Consider the following 25,157-nt stretch of genomic DNA (forward strand, 5'->3'; position numbering starts at 1 on the left):
GGGCTCATGTTACTTAACAGCAACAGACCTCTCTGATTGATCAAGAGCAAACTCGTAGAAGAACCTATCAACATCAGGTGTTGGCAATACATTGTCGCTTAAAGAACTAGAGATAGCTGAGTCACTGCCACTGTATAACATAGTACTTCCAAATACACATGCCAGGACAGCTCGAACAGCAGATAGTTTGACAAGATGTTTAACAACATCTAACTTGAGAGGGTATAAAGGGATTTCTGGAGTAGCAGAAGACCGAATATAGAATTTGGGTTTTACTTCTCGAGATGAAGGTGAGAGAACCTTGTTTTCAGTATTACTCTTAGGGATAGTGGGAATCACCGGGATGCAAGCCCAGCCATGACCAGATCTCGGAGGATAAACAGGGGGTACACATGCTGAAATTATTTCGTGGACAAAGTCTGAATTCATTATATCTGCCACCTTAGCAGCTGCATCTGTACTGTCTCTCTCAAACACCAATCGAGTTAAAAGCTGCAATAGAATAGATTGATATAAAATATTAGCTAGGTTAAATCAGTATCTCTCATGCTTTTCACATTAAGTGTAAAATACCCCCTATCCCTGACCCTGCAGACAAATAATACTCTCTCTCTTCAAAGTATAACCGATAAGGCACTGGTATTGATTAATTGAGAAAAGGAAACAGAAAAAAATAACAATGATTGTCATAAATACAAAGGTCTTCAAGAGAAATTAGAATAAGATGTATAATTAAGTTTATTTAGGAAAGATCATGACATCTAAACAGACCATCATAACAGCACATTTGTTAAAATATATATAATACAGAAATCATAAGTTCACAGCTTAATCCGGATCTCAATAGCAATTTCGTTAAGACATATTACTGCATGTATTCTAAGAGACCCTTTTATAATATAATAAATTGTTGAAAATGCAATTTCAAAACAGTTTACAGCTTGCAAGTTTTAATAATTTATATTGTGAGCTTAGCAGTGGAAAGATATAAACATAAGGTATAATAAAATTTTTTTTTTTTCGATAAAAAAAAAAAAAAGTGGGGGGCTTTAACTAGATAAAACACAGACGACTAAGCAAAAATAAAAACCTAAATCTGCACCAATGTATGGCTCTTGGGTCAATGCAAAAATAAGCTCATAACTGGAAATATTAAATGCATGAAGGATGTAATTCAGAGTGCTTTAGAGACAATAGCAGAGAGACTTCCACACTCTTGCTGAGGACATCATCAGCTTCTCTTCAGCATGACTAAGTGAAATATTAGCAGATAGGTTTAGGAACAAAGTATATTTGTTGAGATGCAAATAGGTAACACAACAAGCTCACTAGTCCGTACTCATATGGTTCCAATCAAACATGAGGATGGCCAGCATACCGAATCATATATAATACAAGTCATCTCTACTATAGACATCCACCAAGTGGCTTCCATCAAGCAGTGAATGACAAATTAATTAAATATATGCTATATAAAAATGTATATACATACTAAAGAAACTCCTGGCATGATTGAGCACCTGTACATCAATATTTTTCAATACTTATTTTTAAAAGAAAATTCCTTCTTCAGAAAGAGAAATAGGACAAGACAAAAGAAAAAGAAAAACAACAACAAAACAAGAACGATGAAAACTTACATCCTTAGGCCACTCATAGACAAGTGAAAAGTAGTTGAAGTCGTGAGTTGTATCGGTCCCGTCAACGATATCACCAATTGCAGCAATATGAAGGATAAATTGAGAAAGGAAAGTGGTAATCTTGGAACCAAATGGACCAAAAAAGATTTTACCAGACTCTCTGACATCATATGTTGCAGAATTTACAACGCTGTCACCAGCATCATGTGTCACAGGCGGCTGCTTTAAGGTTTTTAAACCAAGCCCAAGAACCACACTCTTGTCAATGCTTGAAGTACCTCTCCCATCAGAATGTGAACCATCCCCAATATTGTGATCCCATTCTGTTTCTTCATCAGCAATGGCTCTTGCTAGATTATGAAGTTTACCTAAATTTTATCAAAGTACAGGCATTAGAAAGTTGATAAAACGAATGCACACAATCATATAGCAATCCTTCTGAACAATAACAATCTAGAAAACTTTGTAGAAGCTGCAACAAGATTACCACTAAGGAACTGTCGCTTTCCCATGTGGGCATCTTCGATCATTTGATGAAGCAATACAAGAGCCCGGTCTCTATTTCCTTGTCTGTGAAATTCTTTTGACAACATTTGAATTTTTTCACCTGATAATGCTGCCTGAAGGGCTGGTGATTCATCCTGAATAGATGAAACCAATAAAGAGAGTGTCATTCTTAAGTATAGGACATTAAGTTAATAAACTCAGACAAAAAAATAAACCAGAGAGGCAACTCTCCATTGACTAGGATACTGCAAGAAACAGAAACTTATCAAGGATCCCAATATTGGTTGATGACTCTTGGGATCCATTTTAGATCGAGACGGATCTGTAAAGAAACTAATTGTACTGTAAAGACTAGAGATATGACGCGCGGCCGGAGGACAGAAATTGAGACTTTTGTAAACGGGTAGGATATATCTTGTCAGCGAAGCGAGATAAATAGATGACAAAAACGATATACGTGGAGAATGTTTTTTACAATTTTATCTTAAAAGCATGCACCAGTGGATAGAAGATGTGGGCAACAGAGGTAATGATAAATGTACAAAAATGAACAAAAATGAGAGATGAAGATATTCCAAAGAATATTATAACATCCTAATTCAAAAGAGATGATGAAATTAAATATGATAACACAATCGTGTACATCTGCATATTATTCAAAAAGCTAAAGTGTAAATCTTGTAAGCTCAAACTACCTGTTCCAATAACTCTAAGAAATTCTTAAGAACGTGCTTGACAATAGAAATAATTGCCATTTCACGGACTTGATCCCAATAATTTGGTCCAATCTTTGGTGCACTTCCAGGATATATCTCAGAGAGCATGACTTGCGCCTACATGAAAGCATTGATCATAAGGCCAAGGAGAAAGCAAATCTGAACCCTCTAAAATTTATCGTAAACCATAAAAATAATTCATTAAAACTGAAGATGTCCCCATGGTAAATAGAAAAGAAAGGATTTTCACACTCAGAAAAGTAAGTCATACCATTCAAAGGGTCAAGAACTAAGACAACAATTAATCAACAAGGTTAACACTCCCAACCTTTCAAATGTAAGGATGACTTGATCATACCACTCGCAAACACTCACTAAGGTACATAAAATTTATAACTTGGTCAGGTCAAACTGAAGATATATTAACAACAGAGCAGCATTTAGCAATATTTACAGTGAAAAGTTTCAATTCATCTAAACCATAAATAAAATAAGTCGCATCACAAGAATATTTTGGAAATTCATGAATTTTAGGAGGCTATGGGTGTTCCAAGAGTACATCTCCTTGTGTCCCTCTCTGACTAACAGAAATATGAGATGTTTTAGCACATTTGATAAGGATGTGAACTATCTGGGCATTAAGAAAATTCGAAGAATCAAAAGTACAGAAATAATAGAAGAAATTGCAAATCATAACATGACTTCATGAATCATGATGCAAATAACTTTTGAGCAAGAAAAGTTAATAAAAGTAGCATCTCAGTTAAAATAAACGTTTTTAATACTGTTTTTTGAATGGCACCCTAAAGTTCTCCTAAACCTCTGGGATTTCAATGCCTGCATTCCACCGAATTCTCAAATTAAATTTACTTTTCTTCATAAAACAATATTGACTGTGTTGTATTACTTGATTCAGTAGCTTCAAAGACACACTGGGCAGCTTTGAACATGCTGCAGCTACATCAACGCATAAAAGAATCTGCAAGGGGAGACAAATATGTCAGTGAACTAACATTCCTCAAACATAGAGCAACAGCTACACTGGAGCATATTAGGCAGGCTCAAGAACTTAGAGAAGCGCTTACAGCTGCCAAAGGACCCAATTGAGAACGTAGTGACAAAAAATCCAATTCTTGAGCAGATGTACCATCAGCAGCACGTGACACCACATCCTCCACCTAAAATTTATTCCAATCAGATATGAGATTTAAATTGATAAGAAGACTGTCAGAACAGTTGGCATCAGAACTATAGTTTATTTATTTATTTTCATTAGATTTGGAAAGTAGAAAATTTATTGATAAGAATTATAAGATACATAGATCCCTAAAAGGAGAAAGTAATAAACTACAGCCAGACAGATAAGTCTATTTTTCCTCTCCAGGAGTTGATTTGAGATTCTGAGAATATAATGAACAGAAAGTTTCAATAAGATTAATCAATATTTCCATTCGAATTCTCCAAGCAAGAAGCATAAGAGGAGTTTCCTTTTGCATCAAAAGACAAAATGAAGAAGCAGAGTAGAAAGACAATCCACTAGATGATAGTACCAATTCATTCCATAATAGTCCAAACCAAAAGTGAATATTATAAATCAATCTGACATATAACTCAACATCAAGAATTTGATAAAATGACACTTTTGGCACAAAAATTAAGATTGCATGTAGAATTGTCCTCAATTTTTATTCTAAACTTTAAGGAATATGACAAAGGTTGAAAAATACAGGTTTTAGTCAAGAATCATACAGAAGCCTGTTTGAAGGCATCATCAACCCATCCAGTTAATTCCAATGTTGCTTTGTCTTCTGGTGGTAAGGAAAACCGAGAAATAGCTTCTTCTCCAATGTCATATTTCGCCCTTTGCATACAACTGAAATACAAACGAACTCAGTCCAGTCGCATTTGAAGGATGTAAAAGAAACCATACTTTATTTTTTTCTTGGAAGAAATGACTATATTATGAATAATAGAAGATAGAAAATTACAGTCAAGAAAACATAGAGAAAAACATATTTGAATATATAAGTCAAGTATGCACAATACATACATGTGTGGAAAACAAAACGCACCTATATGAGCTCACGTGACATCCATGAAAATCAAGAGTACAGATTCATGAGATAAGTATGGTATCTCAAACAGAAAACAAAAATGCAAATCAAGACAACTCACAGATTAAGTAGCTTAGATGGAGCAGCACGCAGCACCGTTAAAGCTTCCTTCCACCTCCACTGACGTTCAGATAATGGCATGAGGCGCTGCAAAATAGACAGACGCCATTCCCAATCTTCAACAAAACGTGTTGCCCTCATGATTCTCCATTCTACAGCTTGTTTACTTCCAGCAGAAACATGACTGTCCAAGGAATTTTCCATATCGGATATCGATGGTAGCTGCTGCCGCAAAACATCAAGTATCTGTCCCGTAAAACAGACAATCATCTCATTTCCTATTTCATGGCTTGGAGCATTGGCTTGTCCCCCGTCATGAATATTTGATGAATTAGAAGGCATACTCGATGGATCATAAGATACGGAGTCAATTTGTAGACCGTCCATGTAGAGAAGTGAAATAATTATGTTCACCATATATACCTACATTGCAAAACAGACAAAGCATAAGCAATGGATGACAGAAGATAAACAAGTAAAATATCATTGTGAAAAAAAAAGTCACATGATCAAATAGAATTGTGGTGCCAATACAACATAAACTTTTTTACCTACAAAACATGTGAATTCATGAGCTCTTAAGGTCCAATTATCATAAAAAGAATGAGTGAAAAGTCATGACCAACTTGCAATTTTTGGAGGTAGTTGAGACTTTTATGTTAATATACAGTTATCAACACAGTATTCACAATTTATAGCCAATAAAAGACCCTCTTAGCGAAAAAGAGTTAAAAGAAAACTTAAAAACATCTACATAAAAGATCTTAGAATTATAGGTAGAATCTAAAAATCTGATCATGGTAATAGAAAAACTTATTTGTAAGGCATTGAAAACTTGCCCTAGGTGAAAAGTGAAGTTCTGCCACAAACAAAGAAGATAATGAGAGCTACTTGGGGCACTCATGTTCACTCAATATGTTAGAATTTGCATTATACTTAAATCCAAGACTGGAACCCCACATCTCCTTCAAGAATAAGATCGGAAAATAAAATTCGGGAGGGTATATATGATAGGACACTTAAGTATGACATTCAAGACTCAGTTTAGCATATTGGTAAGAAGCAAGCAGGTAAACTGTTGATCAGCCAGTTTGTTATATGTCCTTATGCTACCATCAATCAACAGGGTATAACAGTTCTATTTTTCCTTTTTTTTTTTTTTTCTTAAGGAGAAATGATAATGTTATATAAAGCTGAAAACATAGGCTACAACACCAAAGGAGATAGATAAACTGACAAAGACAACCAAAAGAGATTGATAAACTATGGAAGGACTCTGTCCGGAAACTGCAAAAACAAAACGAGAGACTAAGGTTACAACCAAACAGAAGGATCATCGAAACCCCTAGCCCCTCATCGACTGGGACAACAATTACAATTGCTTTTCTATTAAATATTTCACTCAAGGCCAATATACTGTTGCAGAAAGATGAAGTTTCATGTGACAAACAAGCTTATTATAAATATTCCTAAGGCATTTTCAGTAACAAGCTTTCTTCTTAACCACCTGCTGCAACCTAGGCCACTAGATTAGGTTGCTTAAGCAGCTCAGCAAAGGCTTCATAGAAAAGGTAAAGGTTATTGAAAAGGTGTCCCATTTTCAAAATTTGTAGAGTGCATTGCTCAAAAGACCTTGCGAGAGATATTAGTGACTGCATCCAAGTGATTCTTCAGTTCCTTCAGAGACGACAAAATCATTTCCTGATCTCCAGTTCCATCAGCTGTGCTGTTTTCCATAGCTCCAAGAGCAATGATAGAAAATTCAAGAGCATATCTCATGTGTACAAGCTCAATATCTTGCATCCTGCAAACAGATAAAGAACATAATTATGCCAGAAAAAAGAATAACAATCCATTATGCAGAAGTAGGGATTTGTACAGAAGAAAAAATAGGTAGATTCCGTAGATGTGAAATATATTAAGCGGGCTGCAAGGCATTTAATGAAGACAACAATCTCCCATAAGTACAAGTCAGGTCTGATGCAACTCTGTCAAAGTATCTGCAGGCATGACTACAAATTTGAGAAAAGATTGATATGTTATTGTGTTGACCGGTAAAGTGGTTACTCAGAAAAATCTACAGCAATGTCAGAAAACTTCATAAGTCATAAACTATATTAGGCAGGCCATGTATTTTAGACAGCTATTTTAAGTGATTCCAGAACTACATTCTGATCATGAACAAAATGAAAACACAGCTCGTCGTGTATATCAGGCAACAATCAGGGAATATGAATATTGGATACCTAGGCTCTGGTCCTTTTGAGTTTTTTTTTCAGTTTCTCTACTTTGCAATACCAACGATTCCCAATAAAAATGAAATGGGTTTGTTTGGTTGTGTTTTTCCGTCCCCGTTTTCACTATTCATCTGTAGTAGTTACGATTTTCCTCATCAAATACTTATTTATATTGCAGCATACAATTATTAAGTACAATTCAAAAGTTTTACTATTCCAAAACACAAATACAACCCTAATGTTTCCAAGGCATTCAATGCACATATATCTAGAATGCAAAACATTTTTCATTTATAGTTATATAAAAACAAATAATGATAAAAAAATAAAGAGGAAAAGTGTTCTAGCAGATCTCCCTGCTATGCGTGGAGCTTCTCTTGTGATAGATCTTATTACTTGGCTCTAAGTTTTCACTATCTTAACTTTAGTTGATGTTTTCCCTCTGTCAGTCAGATTGAAGTCTTTGCCTTTTCATGTTGTATCCCCTTGGGGCATTTTTAATACATATATATATATATATACTTAACATTTAAAATATATATTTGCTGAATGACACTGCACACATGCTTTATTCTATGTTTGAATAAACAACACTTCGTAGATTATATAGATCTGTTTTTCAATATATAAGCATCAGACGCAAAGAATACACAAGCTTCACTCCATTCCACAAAAGGAGGAAGAAGACTTGTTATACTCCAATAAGGGTGAAGACTCCATGTATGTACTGTTTGGGCTATAATATGCAATTTAGCCATCTGATTGAATGGTCATGGAAAATCACAAAGGAAAAAATATTATTATTAAAACAGCAGAAGACAAACTTATTATGTATAAGCTGATAAACAAGGTAAGGTCGATATACATAAAAAATTGAAACAACTGCAGTTTCAAAAGCACACCTCTTCCAAGCTTCTGGTGTAGAAGTAATAGGCTGCATGCTAAGCAGTTCAATTGCATCTTGAAATTTTATGTAGGGAACTAAATCAAATATTACCTACAAAAACAAGATAAACTAAGAATTGCATAAAACAGAAGCCATGAAACATTAAAACAATAACCGTGAAGAATCAAAATTAATCAATAGTTTTAAGGCATCAAAAGAAGCAGCGAATTAAACCTGAAAGCATGCTTATAAAGAATCATATACAACTTGGACCCTTACTCGAAGCGGACTCTGGACTGACAATCTCTCCAGTACAAAATTTTCAACAAACGGATCACATTCAGCATCTTCATTCAAATGTTCTGCAATGTCTTTTCCCGACAAGAGTATTGAGGATTTAAGACTCCAAGATTGACCAGAATTGTTGCAGGCGACAAAAGAAGCAATGTCCAGCTGGTAGCACAATGTATCACAAAGATGTTCTATGCATGATGCCTGCAACATTAACATATCACAGAATTGACTACATGGTGTATGCAGGAAAATACACAGGAATTCAATAATCCAACATACAGATAAAATAGGTAAATAGAGATAAGAAATTAGCAGAACATGGTGTGTGCATCAGATTTTACCTCCTCTACATTATTATTACAAGGAGAAGACTCTTCCAATCGTAGAGCTTGAGATTTACTTGTCCACAGAGACTGCATCAGCTTCCTTCTCACTGTTGTTTTCCCAGCCAAAAGATCCCAACCCAAAGCAGCTACCAGTGGTTGAAGCCGAGGAAACAGCATAAGAACCTAATGTGCATTCATTCAAGACCATAAACTCAATGGCTAGCTTAATATTTTCTAGGAACTCAGTGAAGAATCTGGCTAACACATTCACACTTCACAAGCTAGTATCTAGATTGATTGGTGTTCGGTGTATGAGAATATGTGTAGTATATTTGAGGTGATGTTACTATACACATTGTAAATAGTAGAGAACATTAACTAACGTTTAAGAGTGCTTAGACTATTTCTCTATGATGTATATATATGCGAAATGTAATCCGTTCATAGTGAGAATGAGAAATAGAGAAATATTGGTTTATTAATCGTATGGTATCAGAGCCTTAGGGCAAGGATCCTTAATAGGAATTCAGCCAAAATCCATCTCACCTCGGGCGAGTGGAGGTATGGAGGTGCTAGGCGACCTCGGAAGTGGAGGTCCGGCGAGATTCCAGTGAGCGCATGGGTCACATGCGTGCAGTGTTTGTTTGCACCCAGATTCACCTGCCAGCGCATAAAGGCATATGCGGTGGTGGCGTTAGGTGCTTTGGCGGGTGCAGCTGGGTGTGGATTCTACTCCGTTAACACTTTGGTGAGTCATTTTGTTCCGCTGGGTTTGGGTTCTGCTCCAGATTGTTCAGTGGGTCCTGCTCCAGATTGGTATGCGGATTCTGTTCATTATAAGTACCCCGGTGCGGAACAGAGCTGACAAAGTGGCAGAAGTGTTCGTAGTGGACAAGAGGGTCCGGAACTAGAGTCAACCACCGTCGATGAAGTATCCAGCTAGATGGCGTGGATTATCCAAGTCCGAGGCGAGTTGGAGGAGACCAAGGCGGTATGGCTATTCGAGACTTCAAGGCATTAAGGGCGATGCCTAGCTCAAATAGGGGAGAAATGTCCTGGACCAAAACTTTGACCGAGGAATGCCGAGGAGTGTGCTGCAACTTACCGAGGGGACGCTGAAGAGCGGCCTGCGGCACGCCAAAACAGAGAGGCTAGCAGATATGCCTTGAGACATTCCGGAATCTCCCGGAATGTTCTGAAAAATTCCAGAATCCTTCAGAACATTCCGGAACATTCTAGAAGTACCGAGATCACCCCTTTGACCAAGTTGGTGTCTATCCGTTTGACATAGTTTATCCGTATTTCTTTGTATAGCTTACATTTTATCCCTATATTGTACAGATAGAGTATCCGAGTGTGGATACGCTTTGGCCTGTGTTAGGCCCGGTCCATTAGAGTGTCTATATATAAGAGAGGACCACTAAGTTGAACTTCACTTTACTTTTCAGAGAGCTAATATAAACTCTACTTTGTTGAGTGCATCTGGTAGTATTCTTGCTTTCTAGCCTATAGTGGAGTCGTGTGCGAGGATGTACTAACTAGTTTCTCGTGAGTGTCGAGGAATTGTTAGGCTGATGAAAAGGTGTTCAAGGAGAAACCATTTGACCCGTTACACTTGAAAGGTCAGAAAGCTAAGTTGTCCATGTCTCATGAGAACCAAAACATTCATCTATTGCTATCCTCGTTATAGCGATTCAAGGTAGCTCCAATATATGTCTCGTCACATCCTCCGATTTTTGGATCATTGATTTAAGAGCCACAAACCATATGGCATGTAATACCAATATTTTCTCAATTTATCAATCCCATTGTTATCCTTAGAGATAATCCACTACCCAAGTTGATGGCTACCGTGGATATTATACCAACCATGTCGTTATCCACTATTTTGAATAAAGTTGTCATAGTGCCCTTTTGTGATGTGGCGCCTGTGGACTGCCATACCGCCATGGCGACAAAATGACAATCACAGCGCACGTGTATAAAACTTTTATATACATATATTACACTCCCTCCGTCATCTAAAATTATGCCCATTTGACCGGACACGGATTTTAAGAAAAGTGAATAAAAATATAAACTTTTTCCTTTTAGGGTGAAGTAAAGGTAGGAAAATTGGCATTTTTTTACTAAAAAATAAAACGAGAATAAGTTTAAATGACAAAGGAAGTATATGATATAAATATCTATAATTAATTTTATAGTAACATGTTAAGAAAATACAAAATAACTAACAAACAAAAATAAAAAGTTTATTTAAAAATTAAAAATAAATAACTATAAAATAAATAATAATGTGATACACTAAATTCTAATACTATAATAGTATTAATAAAATAAAAATAGCACTAAACAGATAACAAGGGAACTTAGAGCAGAGCGGTTGTGTCCATGGGATGAAGCGGTTGTACACAGTGGACAACCACGGCTAGAACATAAGAGAGTAGAGGAGAGCGGGGGAGAGAGAGGATGACAAGTTAGGTTCAATCGGGTTCAAGGTTTACGGGTTGAAGTCGATGTTGTTTGGGGGCTTAGGCTGGGCCGGAGTCATACAAGGCTCTGGGTTAGCCTACCCAATACCATGGCATCACTGTGGTGTTGTTGAGGCATCGCCACGGCATTGCTAAGGTTGACCAAAGCCGCTTTGTTTAATATGGCGAGGCAAAGAGGCGCTCCCCAAAAAGCGTTGGGACGCCGTGACAGCAGTGGTTTTGAACCCGCCTAATTTTTCATTTAATTTAATTTTTGTTACCAAAATTCCCCGTGCCTTAAATTGTAGCGTGACATTCTTCTTGGCTATTGTGTTTTCCATGATTTGAAGACGAAAAGGATGATTGGCAAGGAGTATGAGTCCCGACACTTCCATCCGAAAATCCGTCACTTGCATATGTAGTGGAACCTTCTTTAAAACTCATTGTCGGTTAGGTCACTCTTCCTTTCAAATAATGCAAAAGAATTGTCACTAGTTTTAGAAATTTGTCTTTGTTTAGCTGTGAATCATGTAAGTTTTCGAAATCTCATCGCTTCAGTTTGAGCTAGGGAAAATAATCGTGTCCCGGCTCCTTTTGACAAAGGATATACGCATGTATATGGCATTTACTATTCTGATATATTTTCGTCGGTGGCCAAGCTCACTTCAATGCTCCTATTTCTATCTCTAGTTGCTACACATGGTTGGGCCAATTGGCCTCTTTATTAGCGAGACGCCAAGAATGCCTTCTTGCATAGCGATCTCGCTAAAGAGATTTACATGGGCAACCTTTAGGGTTTGTTGCTCAGGGGGAGAATGGACAGTCACATGTTCGTCATTTGCAAAATCCTCTTTAGGGCCTAAAGCAGAGCCCTCGTGCATGGTTTGACAAATTTAGCCACGCTCTTGAACAGTATGATTTGGTGAACGACAAATCTAATCACTCAATTTTCTAAAGGTGGTCCAACTCACCTGTGATTCTCTTGGGTACTATATGTAGACAATATAATTATAACTAAAACGACACAATAGGTATTGCTTCATTAAAAGATAAACAAGAGTCAATTCCAGACGAAGGATTTGGAAAAGTTAAAGTAGTTCTTCGGAGTGGAAGTCCTTAGAAGCAAGAAAGGAATGTATTTCTCTCAACAGAGGTATGTATTGGACTTGCTCGCTCAAACAATGAAGTTGGACACAAAACCTTGCAATACTCCCATTGTCCAAACACTCACTTGACAAAAGAAACCGTACAAGAGGATAGTTACGAAGTTAAACTATCTTACAGTAACTCGGCCAGATATTGCATATCCTTTAAGTGTCGTAAGTTTATGTCTTCTCCTAATGATGATCATTGGGTAGCTATGGAACACATTCTACGCTACCTAAAATGGTCTCCATATCAAAAGATCTCGTAACAAAATCATGGACATATTAGAATAAAATGTTCAATAGATACTAACTGGGCAGGCTCTAAAGAAGATCGAAGGTCCACATGCAATTACTGCATATTTGTTTGAGGGAACGTCGCAATACACATTGCCTCTAATCCGTCTTTTGTGATGGCACCAAACACATTGAAGTCGACTGTCACTTCGTACAAGAAAAGATACAATAAAACATAATTACTACAGACTTCATTTGGATAGAAGACCAACTAGCGGATTGATTCACCAAACCGTTAGACTGTTCTCAAGTTAATCACCTCTATAGCAAGTTGGGCATGACTAAGATCTATGCACCAACTTGAGGGGTAGTGTTAGGTGTATGGGAATATATGTAGTATATTTAAGGATGTGATGTTCCTAGAAATATTGAAAATAGTAGTAAACATTAACTAAAATTTAAGAGAGCTCTAGACTATTCTCTATGATGTGTGCATATATATATATATATATATATCAGTATTGTAATTTGTTCATAGTGAGAATAACAAATAGAAATATATTGCTTTATTATTCACAATTGGTATAGAGGGTCAAATAAGATGTGATTACTGCACCAATTATTGCATCTCACATGTCCGAGGGTAGTTTTTGCAACTAAAACTTCAAATGTGAAAATAAACATGAGAAAGTCTGAAATGATGATTAAGAACTCACAACATGAAGAAGATTTCAATAATGGGGCTCAAGAAAACAGGATAATGTGAATGCAACTTACAATAAGACCATTGGCAATTAAATAGCTATAAGTATACCTGGCAGGCTTCATGAATCTGCTCTTTCCGAACAAAGGACAATGCGACATTAACAATACATTCAAGTACATGCAAGCCTCTAACACGAGAGTAATGATAGGTTTCTCTCATGCAAAGGTCTGTCATGGACTTGAAAGTCAAAGGTTTCTTAGCTGAAAGTGTTTCAGGTGACTGTGGAATAGACTTCAGAAGACATTGGAGTGGGAGAGGAATCTGGTCCCTTTCGGCAGCACTGTAGGTCTTGATTTCCTCTTCAAGTAAATCATCTTGGATGAACTGTATGACAAATCACACATTTATGAATCCTTGGCATTGTGTAACGGATGCATATAACAATTAGTAAAACACAGAACCAGCAAGTAAAAATAAATAAATAAATAAAATTACCAAACCGTCACCTTACACACCATTGCACAATGCAACATCTAACATCTTGAATAGTCATAAACCTCACAAGCACCCAGTAACAAAATAATAATCATATTAACCATCTAACAAACCAAATACATTTGATACCAATTATTTCCATTTTTTTCAAAATCTTGGACACACAAGGGGGTAAGCCCCTTGAATTAGACAGAGGGCAGTGACTCTAATAATATCAGCACTGAGCTATACGAATTCTTTCTTAACAACTTGAGCAATAACTAGCTTCACATCATAAATATAGCACCACACCATATCATTTCTTTGGATTAGAAGCATAACTCACATGCTATGGACTTGTTTCAAACACACAAAAGAGAATGCAAACAGAAGTAAAAGATCCTTCATCCAGAAAACAACATCCCAGCAAAACGAGATAGAAGCATCAGCATAACCTGTAGCATCTGAACAAGACGAGTGCAGTGAGATGAAAGCGCTTGTGCATATATTGATAACATATTACTTCGCATGGCAAGTGAGGTTTCTTCATAATCTTTTTCTCCTGACAACACCCTCTTTAAGAGATCATGCAAGACCACACTGTAATACAATTACAAAGCATGTCAATCAGGTGCTAGAGGTTTGAAGGGGCCATATAAAGGACAAAAAAAAAATAGCAACGAAGATACGTGCAAATTAATTTAACAATGAAATTTGAAAACCACCAAAAGGTCACAATATTACACAATTCTCATCACTTGATATCAATCTTTTGTTTTAAAGGAATTGTTAAGGAGTGTTTGCATAGGTTCCATCAAAATCAGTACCATTAAATTGATATATGACCAAACCCATAATAATTATGTTTGTAAGCTTCTACAGTAATGGTATAGTGATATCAGATCTCAAAGAAACTAGCAAGGGTTATTTGATCAAATGCATACATTCAATATAATTGTCTGAGTGATATCAGGGGTGTGTTTGTTTTAAGGACTTGGAAGAAATTACATTAATCACACAAATTTTTTCTCCCAAAAACATCAAATCAAACACTTGTTTTTCATTTTTTATATTATCCTAAAAATCAATTTTACATTCAAAACATCCCATCAATACTTATTTATATCACATCATACCACTATTACAATTCAAATTTTTTACTATTCAAATCTCAACCCAAAATCCAAACCCCCAAACAAACACACCCCAGATCTCAAGGTTTTCTGAAACTCTTGTTCAGACAAATATGCCCAATAATCAATAACTAAACCAAAAAAAAAAAAACCCTTCAAAATGAGAAGCTGCAGCAACCACCCGCCACACACAAAAGACAAGCTTCTGTCACCGAGCAGCATATGTAGGAAAAAAATCACTACCATTATGACACGTGGTAGAGAAATAGAAGCTGTTAAACTCTTTTAATTCGGGTTTGGAGAATGTATGCAGAAATTATTGAACCTCATGAAGCACATGATCTTTTAGTCCTATGCGCTTGATTTCTTATGTCATATGTCCAAATTGAATACTTCAATCATATATTCCTTTAAACTTGTTTGAATATTATTTGATCAAATTTAGTATTTCTAAAACAGAAAACTACAAAGAAAAAGAATTTTATTCATAGAAACACTTAACACATAAAACTATATTTAGATTTTTAGCAACCATATTAGGGTTTTTGATTGCTCTTCCATGGGTAGCACTATCCTGACTCTATGATTGGAGAGGATACATTAATAATGTGGGAAAAAAGGCCCGTCTGATGAATAGAAGTGCTAACCATAAAGCATTGAGAGATGAGGAAGTGCATAACTGCATATGAATTTCAAAAGACATGAAAAGCATCGCCAAGAAAAAAAAGCCCACTGGCTAATTCAAGGCCATCATATATGAGTACTTGAACACACAAATCTGTGCATATGTATCAGAAACCTCTTGTACATTGCCCATTCATTCTATTTACTTCACAGCATTCAAGAATAACTGACTAAAAAAAAAAACAGTTTAGAACAGGTCATATAAAAAAATCAGCATAATAGCAACTCAAACAAGTAGTAGCCTAAACAATACTTCATTTATAATCAGGCACAGATGGCATGCTGAATATTTGCAAAGCGAGTACTAGTAAATGTATACCGATATTTGGATTCTTCAACTCCACGGTTCAAGTAAAGAAACCTAATATGTGACTCTGCACCTTCCTGATCACCATTACTCAAACACTCTCTCATGGCATCTAAGTGTGCTACCTGAACACACTTCTGGATCAACCTCAGAATCTCATCCTCCTCCTCCCGACACTTCACCTCCTCCCTTAATGCAATAGCCAAATCCCCAGGCTCCTCATTATCCAAGCTCCCCACTTGCTGCTCAATATTAGAACACAAAACATCAAAAATATCAGGATTTTCCAAAACAACGCCCCTCAATTTCATCAATTCACCTTCATCCAAACACTGGGGGTCGCACGTCTCCAATCCCTCCAATTCAGTCAAATCCGGACTCAATCGACTAAACCCAACCTTGGAAACCCTTTCCAAAACCCTTAGCTCTTCATCTCCGCCCGTACCCTCGTTCAAATACTGACCCCCTTCCAAATTTGCACCATCTTTAACTTTTTGCAAGACCCTGCAAGTGATCATGTGTACATACAACAAAAACTCGGAACGCAATTTCAACATAGTCGGGTCGAACGACCAGAGATTCAATGTGGGTTCAGGAAATTGGAGCAGTTCAAGGGTGCATAGAAATGTCAGGACGGCAGGAGAAGGGCACGAATCGGACCAGAGAACCGCGTCGGGCGTACCCATGCGCCCGCCCTGGGAAACAATCGTCTGCAGAATTGTTCGGGCAAGGTCCGGCTTCCTGGCCCGAAGGCTGCGCAGCGTGGCTCGAAAGGGCTCGAATTGACCCAGGACCAAGTGGTTCGCAGTGACTTTGGAGAGGAGCTCGGTCTCCTTGTCTTCCATGATTGCAAATTCAGATGGAAATTGGTGATGCGCATGGATTGCGCATACAAATGCTCAGACAGATTCGATTCGAAGGGAAGGCGAAGAGAGAAATAGTTCAGTTGAAAGTTGAAATTGGCAACTTAAATTGGAGCGAGTGTGAGAGCAACTTTTAAAGAGGGCGAACCGGAGATTACTACGACGACGTTTTAACCTGAATATGTTTTTCAATGTAACATTACTATTTATTTTAGGAAATTGAGAAAAAATTAATTTTGGTCTCAATATAATCGATCTCAATATAAAAAATTTATCAATTTTAATCTCATTGTAAACAATTTCAATCAATTTTGGTCTCATTATATTATAAACAATTTCAATCAATTTTAGTCCTACAGTTAAAAAGAAATTACTGACGTGGACGTAACTGAGTTGAGCATTTGACTTGGAAACTACGTAGCCGCCATGTAATTTCAGTGTAAAATTATACGTGTGTACAGATATGTTACTAATATTATATCTATAATACTAATATTTTATTTCATTTGTCTCATCTAATATGAGCATATTAATATAAATACGAAAATTTAGGTAAAATATAATTAATAAGTAATTAAGGTGTATTAATATAAATAATTATTATATAATAAAAATAATTATAAATTAAGATAAAGATAATTAAATACTTTAATTAATATTATAAAAATTATAAAATTTAAAATATAATTGAAGTATATAATTATATTTTTAAAAAAAATATATAAATTATTTGAGACAGATGAAAATAAAAAATATGAACAAACTATGTAGGATGGACAGAGTAATAAGTAATTTTAAATAATTTAGTTTTAAATAAATTAGTTTAGTTTGAATAATTGATTTAATTAAAATATATTATTAACATAAGTAATTAGAATTAATATTTATAATTGACTTAGTTTATATAATTTTTTCTATATGTATTGTTATTATCATATAACATTATTATTTATGTGTATTTTGATTTCAATAAATACTTACTTTTATGATTGTTGATGTATTTTTTGAACAATAAAAAATAAAATCCGAGAATATGAAATTATCTTCGAATTTGATATATTTAGCGTCTGAGATTAGGAATCTCTAAATACGGTACGGTACAGAAAACAAACTGAAAAGTAAAATACTGGAAATTTAAATAATAATCCTCGAATCACTGACTTTGTCGTCGTTTGAAGATGCCCTGTCAGTTACAAATCTCAATCCTTAAATATTCCTCAGAAACGGTACTTGGAACCGTCGCCCGAACAGTTACAACGCCTCTTTTCAACCGCCTGCCAACTCCCTTTTTGCTAACACGTGCCCTCAGCCGACCAAACTATTACTCTCACTCGCTCCTAGCATTACCCGACCTCCACAACAACCGACTTGCCTATCCAACCACAAACCTTCCGACTCTTTGGACCGACCGCCAACCTTCCGCCTTGTTGGTCCGACCACAAACCTTCCGACTTATTGGTCCAGCCGCAAACCTTCCGACTTTTTGGACCGACCGCAAACCTTCTGCCTTTTTGGTCCAGCCGCAAACCTCCCGACTTGCAGACCACCCGACTTATTGATCCGACTTCAAACCTTCTGACTTATTTGTCCAGCCGCAAACCTCCCGATTTACAGACCACCAGACTTGTTGGCCTAACCACAGACCTTCCGACTTGCACATCGTCCGACCCACTGACCAACTGACCTGCAGACCATCCGACTTGTAAACCGTCCGACTCGCAGATTTCTACCTTATGGACCACCCGACCTACAGACCTCCCGATCTGCAAATTGTCCGACCTGTAAACTGTCCGACCTGCGGACTTTTCGACCCGCGGACCTTCCGACCTGCGGACTTTTTCGACCCGTGGACCTTCCGACCTGCGGACCTTCCGACCCGCTATTTCCTTAGGAATACGTCTATTTCACCCGATTTTCTCGAAACATCCCTTGATCAGTCCAACAAACCCAATTATAGGCCCATTTTTTCTTCTAACTTGGGCTTTTTAACCTAATTATAAATTTCATACGTAACAATGATTAAAATGAATCACAGTAACTCAATTTAAGTATATTTTAAAATATTTTTATAATATACTTAGTTTATATAATTTTTGTTATATTGTTATTATTTATACGTAAAACTATTGTTATTATCTTTATTGGTAAATTTCAAAAATATATAATGTATAAAGTATTTGGTTCCTTCAATATGTAATCATGTAATTTTTGTTTTTATTATACTGAACAAATAAATTTTGTATCGCATTTTATAAATAAATTAATCAAATTTTATTAAATACTTTTATTTTTCTTTATTTGTATAACATAAAGATAAAAAAGTAAAATTATTATATTTTTTCTTTCCTCTCTTACTCAACCAAACACAAAAATATTGTTTTCCCTCGCCCCGTCTCCCTTCCCTTTCATATGAACCAAACACACTATTACAATTTTAATATTCTTTCCCCTCCATTCTATTAAAATCTCTCTCATCCCCTCCCTTTGCTTGAACCAAACAGACCCTTAGGGTTAAAATTGGATAGGGATAGAGAAAGCAGAGCAGTGTGATAGGTAGTGTTTAGTCATGATCATGACTAAATACTATCTATCATTCTAGAAATTAGATGGGTAAAGGAAGGTTGAGTGAAAAAAAAAAAAAAACAGCATGAGAGGTACCAATTAGTCATTACCATGACTAAAAATCACCTATTGACCTGATGATTTTTTTATTTTTTTGGGGAAAAATCGATCGTGCATTCGCAAAAAACAAGCAATTATTTTCCAAAAGACCTGCACCAAACCAAGCAAAATCATCAAAAGTATTATTAGCAATTAAACAATAATAAAAATAAATAAAATTAAAAAAAGCAATTAAATGGTTTGGGTTGTCTCCCAGGAAAAACGTTTTTCCTTATAGTATTTGAGTTAGACTTCGTGTCTTAGTTCTCAACTTCGACATCAGTGAGAGACACCAACTCTACAGATTCAAGTGGGAATCCTTCGTAATATGACTTAAGACGATGTCTATTGACCACAAACTTTTTCTCCGTCTTTAAACTCTGAATCTCCACTACACCATAAGGAAAAAGTTTAGTAACGATAAAGGGCCCTATCCACCTAGAGTACAATTTTCCAGGGAAAAGCTTGAGACGAGAATGATATAATAATACTTTCTATCCAATCTCAAAATTTTTTCTGGAGATGCGATGATCATGAAAGTCTTTTTTCTTTTCCTTATAGAGTATCGCATTCTCGTACGCCTCTTGTCAAATCTCCTTTAGCTCTTGAATTTGCATTTTTCGATGGACTCCGGTTTCTTGAAAATGCATATTGCACTTTTTCAAAAACTTCGCGTATTTGGGGATTTGGTTGATAGCCTCCAAGAACGGGATATTAAGTTCCACCTTCTTGAATATTTTCATCATCTCTTTCATTTGTTTGTCTTTTGTGGCTTCTTCTACCTGTCAGGAAAAAGAGTTGATTTAGCTTCGGTAGGAGGAATAGATTTAGGATGTACCCTTTTCGTGAAGTTCAACTTCTTTTTCAATCCCATCTCAATCTGATCCTCATTCTGTTCCTTCGAGATAGGAGGTGGATCTTCCAATTCCTTTCCGCTACAAAGGGTGATGTTCTTCGGGTTTTGCTCTGGTTGCGCAGGCCACTTTCCTCTTTCACGTAGCTGTTTTACCTCTTCTGATACTTGGCTAATCTAACTTTGTAGCTTGTCCATGAAAAGAAACCAGTAAATGGATTAAGCCAGATTTCAGTTCAAAAGCAATAGTATTATTCAAAGTTGGAAAGTTAATGCATAAGAGCTGTTGCGTCAAGTTGGGAGCAGCCAACTCCCTTAGAGTGCGGGTATCCTCAGCCATGACAGTTTCTTGGTCACTTTCAAAGTCGCTAGAGTTAGAGATTATGAGATGGTTTAAAGAATCGGCCAGCTTTGCAACTTGAGCAACTTTTCGTTGTTTGGTTTCCTTTTCTAGCTTCCACTCAATCTTCTCGATCTCAAGATTAAATATCAGTTCACCTGTACAAGAAGAACGGGCCATAAATAGGAGGATATATGAAAATAAAACAAATAAACAACACAAAAGAGTAAAACAAATAACCAATCCCCAGCAACGGCGCAAAAAATTGACCGGTCGCGCGGTCAATCAAATATTTCACCTATTTTGTGATCACAATTTAATGTAATACAGGGGAAAAAATTGTCTCCACAAGAATTGTGTGATTCACTCTTTCGCGTTCTAATGCAGTAAATAAAAGGGGGAATTTTCTTTTTTTTATTAATGAAGACAAAATAACAAAGCAATTAAATCAACGGGGAACTAGCTATCAAGGGGATGTCTGGCTCAAATGGATGATGCAGTTATGACACTTGTGTTTTTATCATTGATTCAATAAAATTAATTCTTATTAAAGTATCAATAAATTGATTATAGTTATCAACAAGCTCTGATAACCAATTTTTCCTTGCAGTATAGGTAATTAAGGTACGACCGTTAACTACCCCTAATTAAGCTAATAAACCTAGGTGCACCCATAGGAAATATTGTCTAATCTTATTCTAATCTTGAAAAATCCAATTCAAACAATTACTATCTAAGATGAGCAATTAAGTTTGATTGTCTAACTCCTAAGAAGGAACTATTCAATCCGGTTGTCACTGATTCAAATGTGAATACAATTACAAATATTCTATTTAAATTGACTTTAGATTATCAGACCAAGTTAAATATCGGTACCAAACTATCCAATCAATCTAACAATCACAAACGTTATTTTCAGGATTAAACAAATATTGATAATAAAAAAGAACTTTTATAAAGAAAATTAAGAATCTTCAGAACACAAGAACCAAAACATTATCATCCCTCAAACCAGAAAGGTAACTACTTCATAATCAAATAGCAAAAAACAAAAGGGAAAAATAAAGTCATAGTGGAAGGGGAAATCTTCTCTGTTGATTTGCTTCTGCACGATATATGAGTCTGTCAATCTCCTGCTCCTGCGCGTACTTTTTCTCTGGCCGTCCTCTACATGTATTCTTTTAATTTTTTGCCCTCCTTTTATTTTAGCAATTGGACTTTTGGCCCTTTAATTAAATTCTCATGTCAAGAGAGTGGAGTTAGTAATGGACATGACTAACTCGGCGGTGCAAATCTGAAATTTTCTTCACTTTTTCTTTCAAATCACGTCAAATTTGTTTGTTTCTCTCATGGATGTCAGAAATAAATAATACGCTCCGAAATTAGGCATAATCCAATCAAAATCAATCGAATATCGCATATAACATGAACATTTAACGTATGCGATTTCTAACTATCATGTAATTATCAATGTCTTTATTATAGCTTATGATGCTGGGCATATTGCATTCATTTTCAGCTTGTCCAATAACCACATAAGTTCTTGTCGATTTTCTAACTACTTTATCTGCTTTTGCATCATCAGAAGCATCATCATGATACTCTCAAAGAGTGAAGGGATCTGAAGATTTCTGAATTTTTTGACATTGAAACCACCTTCTCTTACTTCTTCTTTTTACACTTGTTTGGTGGTTGTTTTTCAGGAAAGATTAGGTTTTCTTTTGTCCTATCCAGAACATGAAAAAAAATATACTCTTTCCGTTCCATAAATATAGTCTTAATTGGGTTGGACACGAGATTTAAAGAATATTGATATTATATTGGTAGTTGGTAAAAAGTATGGATAAAAGACTTTTTCGTTCTTGTAAGTGTATTAGTGTAAAAAGTAGTGGCAATTGTGTAATAAAAATGAAAAAGTATGGGTAGTTTTATGATGATATGGTTATTTATGAAAATAAGACTATTATTTTAGAACGGACAAAAATGGTAAACAACACTATTGTATTGAAATTGAGGGAGTATAAACTAACAATTTGTATAGATGAAAGAGAAAAAAAATCTCCCTTAGTTCATTTTTCACTTCATCATTTGCCACAGCATGATGCAAATATTAGTGAGTAATATAAATAATAAATAATATAAAATGATATTTTTTTGCAGGAGATACATGCATTTCTCTATTTATTTTTTTTTTTTGCATATTACAGTAACTATTTTTAACCATATTCTTTATTTTTACATAGTTAAAAAAAGAATATTCTCTCTATATTTTATTTTATATATTTTTTTAATTTAAAAATACACTCAATATTTTACTATTTTTACAAGCTTAGTTTATAATAATATTTTCCATTAGCATTTAAAATATTATACCGATAAATTATATTTATAATTTTTATTGTTTGATCATAAAAAAATATATTTAAAGTAAATAAATTAAAATTTTAATATTATTATTATTTGATTAAACATAATACTACAATTTAATTAATTTAATATAAATCATTTTTATAATTATCTTATTATAATTAATTAACTATAAATTTCAATAAACATTAAATAAATAAATATATAATTTACTATAAATATCAATTACAAAATTATACTATAACTAATTTATTTTATAAATAATAAAAATAATATATATAAAAAATAAAATAGAAAGAACAAAAATATTATTTTAAAAAAAAATTAAATTAAAAGATAAAGAAAAGTTAAAAACAAAAACAAAAATAAAATAAAATAGATAAAATATAATTATAATTTATAATTTAAAATAAATATATTTTTTTTTAAAATACCACTTCTCACGAGAGAGGGTGTTACATTAATTAATCCGCTAAGTCCGGTTTATTATTGCACCCTCTCTGAGGAGAAGGTAAAATCTGTAAATTTGCAGAATGAAATTTACATACTAGAGCGCCATTCTAAAAATAAAAAAATTTTAACTGCAGTAAAGATGGTCTCAAAGTCACCGTAAAAAAACACCAACAACCCTTCCTTTCTCCTCATATTCTCCATCATTTATTTTCTGATAATGTGTACAAATAGCATAATTCAGTTTTCCAAACAATAATAATAAATCAAACAAATACATGTAAATGTACAATTTCTTGAGGGCGGAAGTAGATGGCCTTTAAAAAGTTAAATTGTTAGAATATGCATCACTTATTTATTATTTACAAATGAGAGTCAATCATTACGCCCCTTACGTGCAAGGAAATAAATGTCATCAAACGAAACTTGCACACGAACAATGAAAAACGAGATTCAAACTCGAAACCTAAGACTTTTATAGATATAATATAGTAGTAAAGTAACATACTTATGGATTATGGAGTGTCAGACTAGATCGGAACCGAGGGAGATCGAAGAGAACAACTACAACTTATCGTGAGAGAAAAGGAAGAGAATCTTGGAGTAGATTATGATCGTGATGAAACCGAGTGAGTATAAGAGAAGATTGGATTTGGTTCTATTTGACATCAATCATCATTCATTGTTAGTCACTATTGAATGATAAGGTATTGACAGTTAGCAATATTTATTTAATTAGTTTGTGTGCACCAAGTGTCGGTTAAAATTCTTCTATGGCATAATGTTAATTGGATGGAATTTAAACACACTTAGCTATTTATTAACCCGTGGTAAATATCCTTCTTTTATGTGATTGACAAGCATGAATCTCTCCAATTAACCCATGTTAACCTAACCCACTGGTGAGGTACTCGATAAGTAGGAAATAATCTTAGAGAATGTATATTTGGTATTTGTATTTCTTCTCATGTCTATTAATCAATGATTTTTCTTTAATTAGTTCACTTGATATTTGGTGCTTTGTTTGTCCTTAAGGTCATGTCCAACCCATCAATTCAATTTATACAATTTTAACTCTAAATATATAATTGCTACAGTAATTTTACTCCAATCATAACTCTATTTTTCACTATTATTTTTCAAATATTTAATTTTTCTTATTATTTTAAACAAATTTTTATTTTTATAATTTAAAATAAAATTTTTAAAAATTTAAAAAAATAAAAATTAAATTTAAAAGTTAAATTTATAATTTTAAAAATTAGAAAAATTAAAATAATAATAATAATAAAGCAACGGCATTTTTTGGCGTTGCTACAGTGCAACACCAAAATTGGCGTTGCACTGTAGCAACGGCAAAAAGTGGCGTTGGATTTGGCGTCGGTTGGAGACAACCGACACCAAATAAGCCAACCCAGCGCCATTATACTCTAACAATATCCCCATAATAATTCGTTTTAGCTTGAAAAAATCTTGGCTAATGTTTCCAAAAAGGCTAAAATTCAGGGAAATGGCTTCAGCTTTAATGCGTCATTATAAATTCTCTTGAAATGGTTATTATTATTATTATTATTATTTTAATTAATAAATGTTGTTGTTTCGACAAATTTCTATTTTTGTTCAATTTATTGTTTAGGAAGGGAAAACCTGGAATTTGATGGTTTAGTTATAATTAGGCTTAATTAT

General features: G+C 34.8%; 1 protein-coding gene across 2 annotated transcripts in view; it reads right to left on the reverse strand.

Moving 5' to 3' along the window:
- Positions 1-16,900, reverse strand: part of LOC127249073 (uncharacterized) — a 34,852-nt gene extending 17,952 nt beyond the window's left edge. The window contains exons 1-15 of one of the 2 annotated variants that reach the window (XM_051271666.1): positions 15,950-16,900; positions 14,269-14,413; positions 13,448-13,723; positions 8,796-8,963; positions 8,440-8,655; positions 8,177-8,271; positions 6,670-6,841; positions 5,039-5,460; positions 4,613-4,736; positions 3,949-4,041; positions 3,771-3,842; positions 2,843-2,980; positions 2,128-2,281; positions 1,641-2,008; positions 29-492 (exon numbers count right to left, since the gene is read on the reverse strand). In XM_051271666.1, the coding sequence (XP_051127623.1) occupies positions 29-492; positions 1,641-2,008; positions 2,128-2,281; positions 2,843-2,980; positions 3,771-3,842; positions 3,949-4,041; positions 4,613-4,736; positions 5,039-5,460; positions 6,670-6,841; positions 8,177-8,271; positions 8,440-8,655; positions 8,796-8,963; positions 13,448-13,723; positions 14,269-14,413; positions 15,950-16,782 (3,740 nt within the window). In that variant the 5' untranslated portion in view covers positions 16,783-16,900. Of the gene's footprint in view, positions 1-28; positions 493-1,640; positions 2,009-2,127; positions 2,282-2,842; positions 2,981-3,770; positions 3,843-3,948; positions 4,042-4,612; positions 4,737-5,038; positions 5,461-6,669; positions 6,842-8,176; positions 8,272-8,394; positions 8,656-8,795; positions 8,964-13,447; positions 13,724-14,268; positions 14,414-15,949 lie in introns of those variants that run through there. The other variant, XM_051271667.1, reaches the window with a different exon arrangement.
- Between the last annotated feature and the right edge of the window lie 8,257 nt (positions 16,901-25,157).

Source organism: Andrographis paniculata, unplaced genomic scaffold, assembly GCF_009805555.1.
Source record: "Andrographis paniculata isolate CXL003 unplaced genomic scaffold, ASM980555v1 Contig35END, whole genome shotgun sequence".
Lineage (NCBI taxonomy): Eukaryota > Viridiplantae > Streptophyta > Magnoliopsida > Lamiales > Acanthaceae > Andrographis > Andrographis paniculata.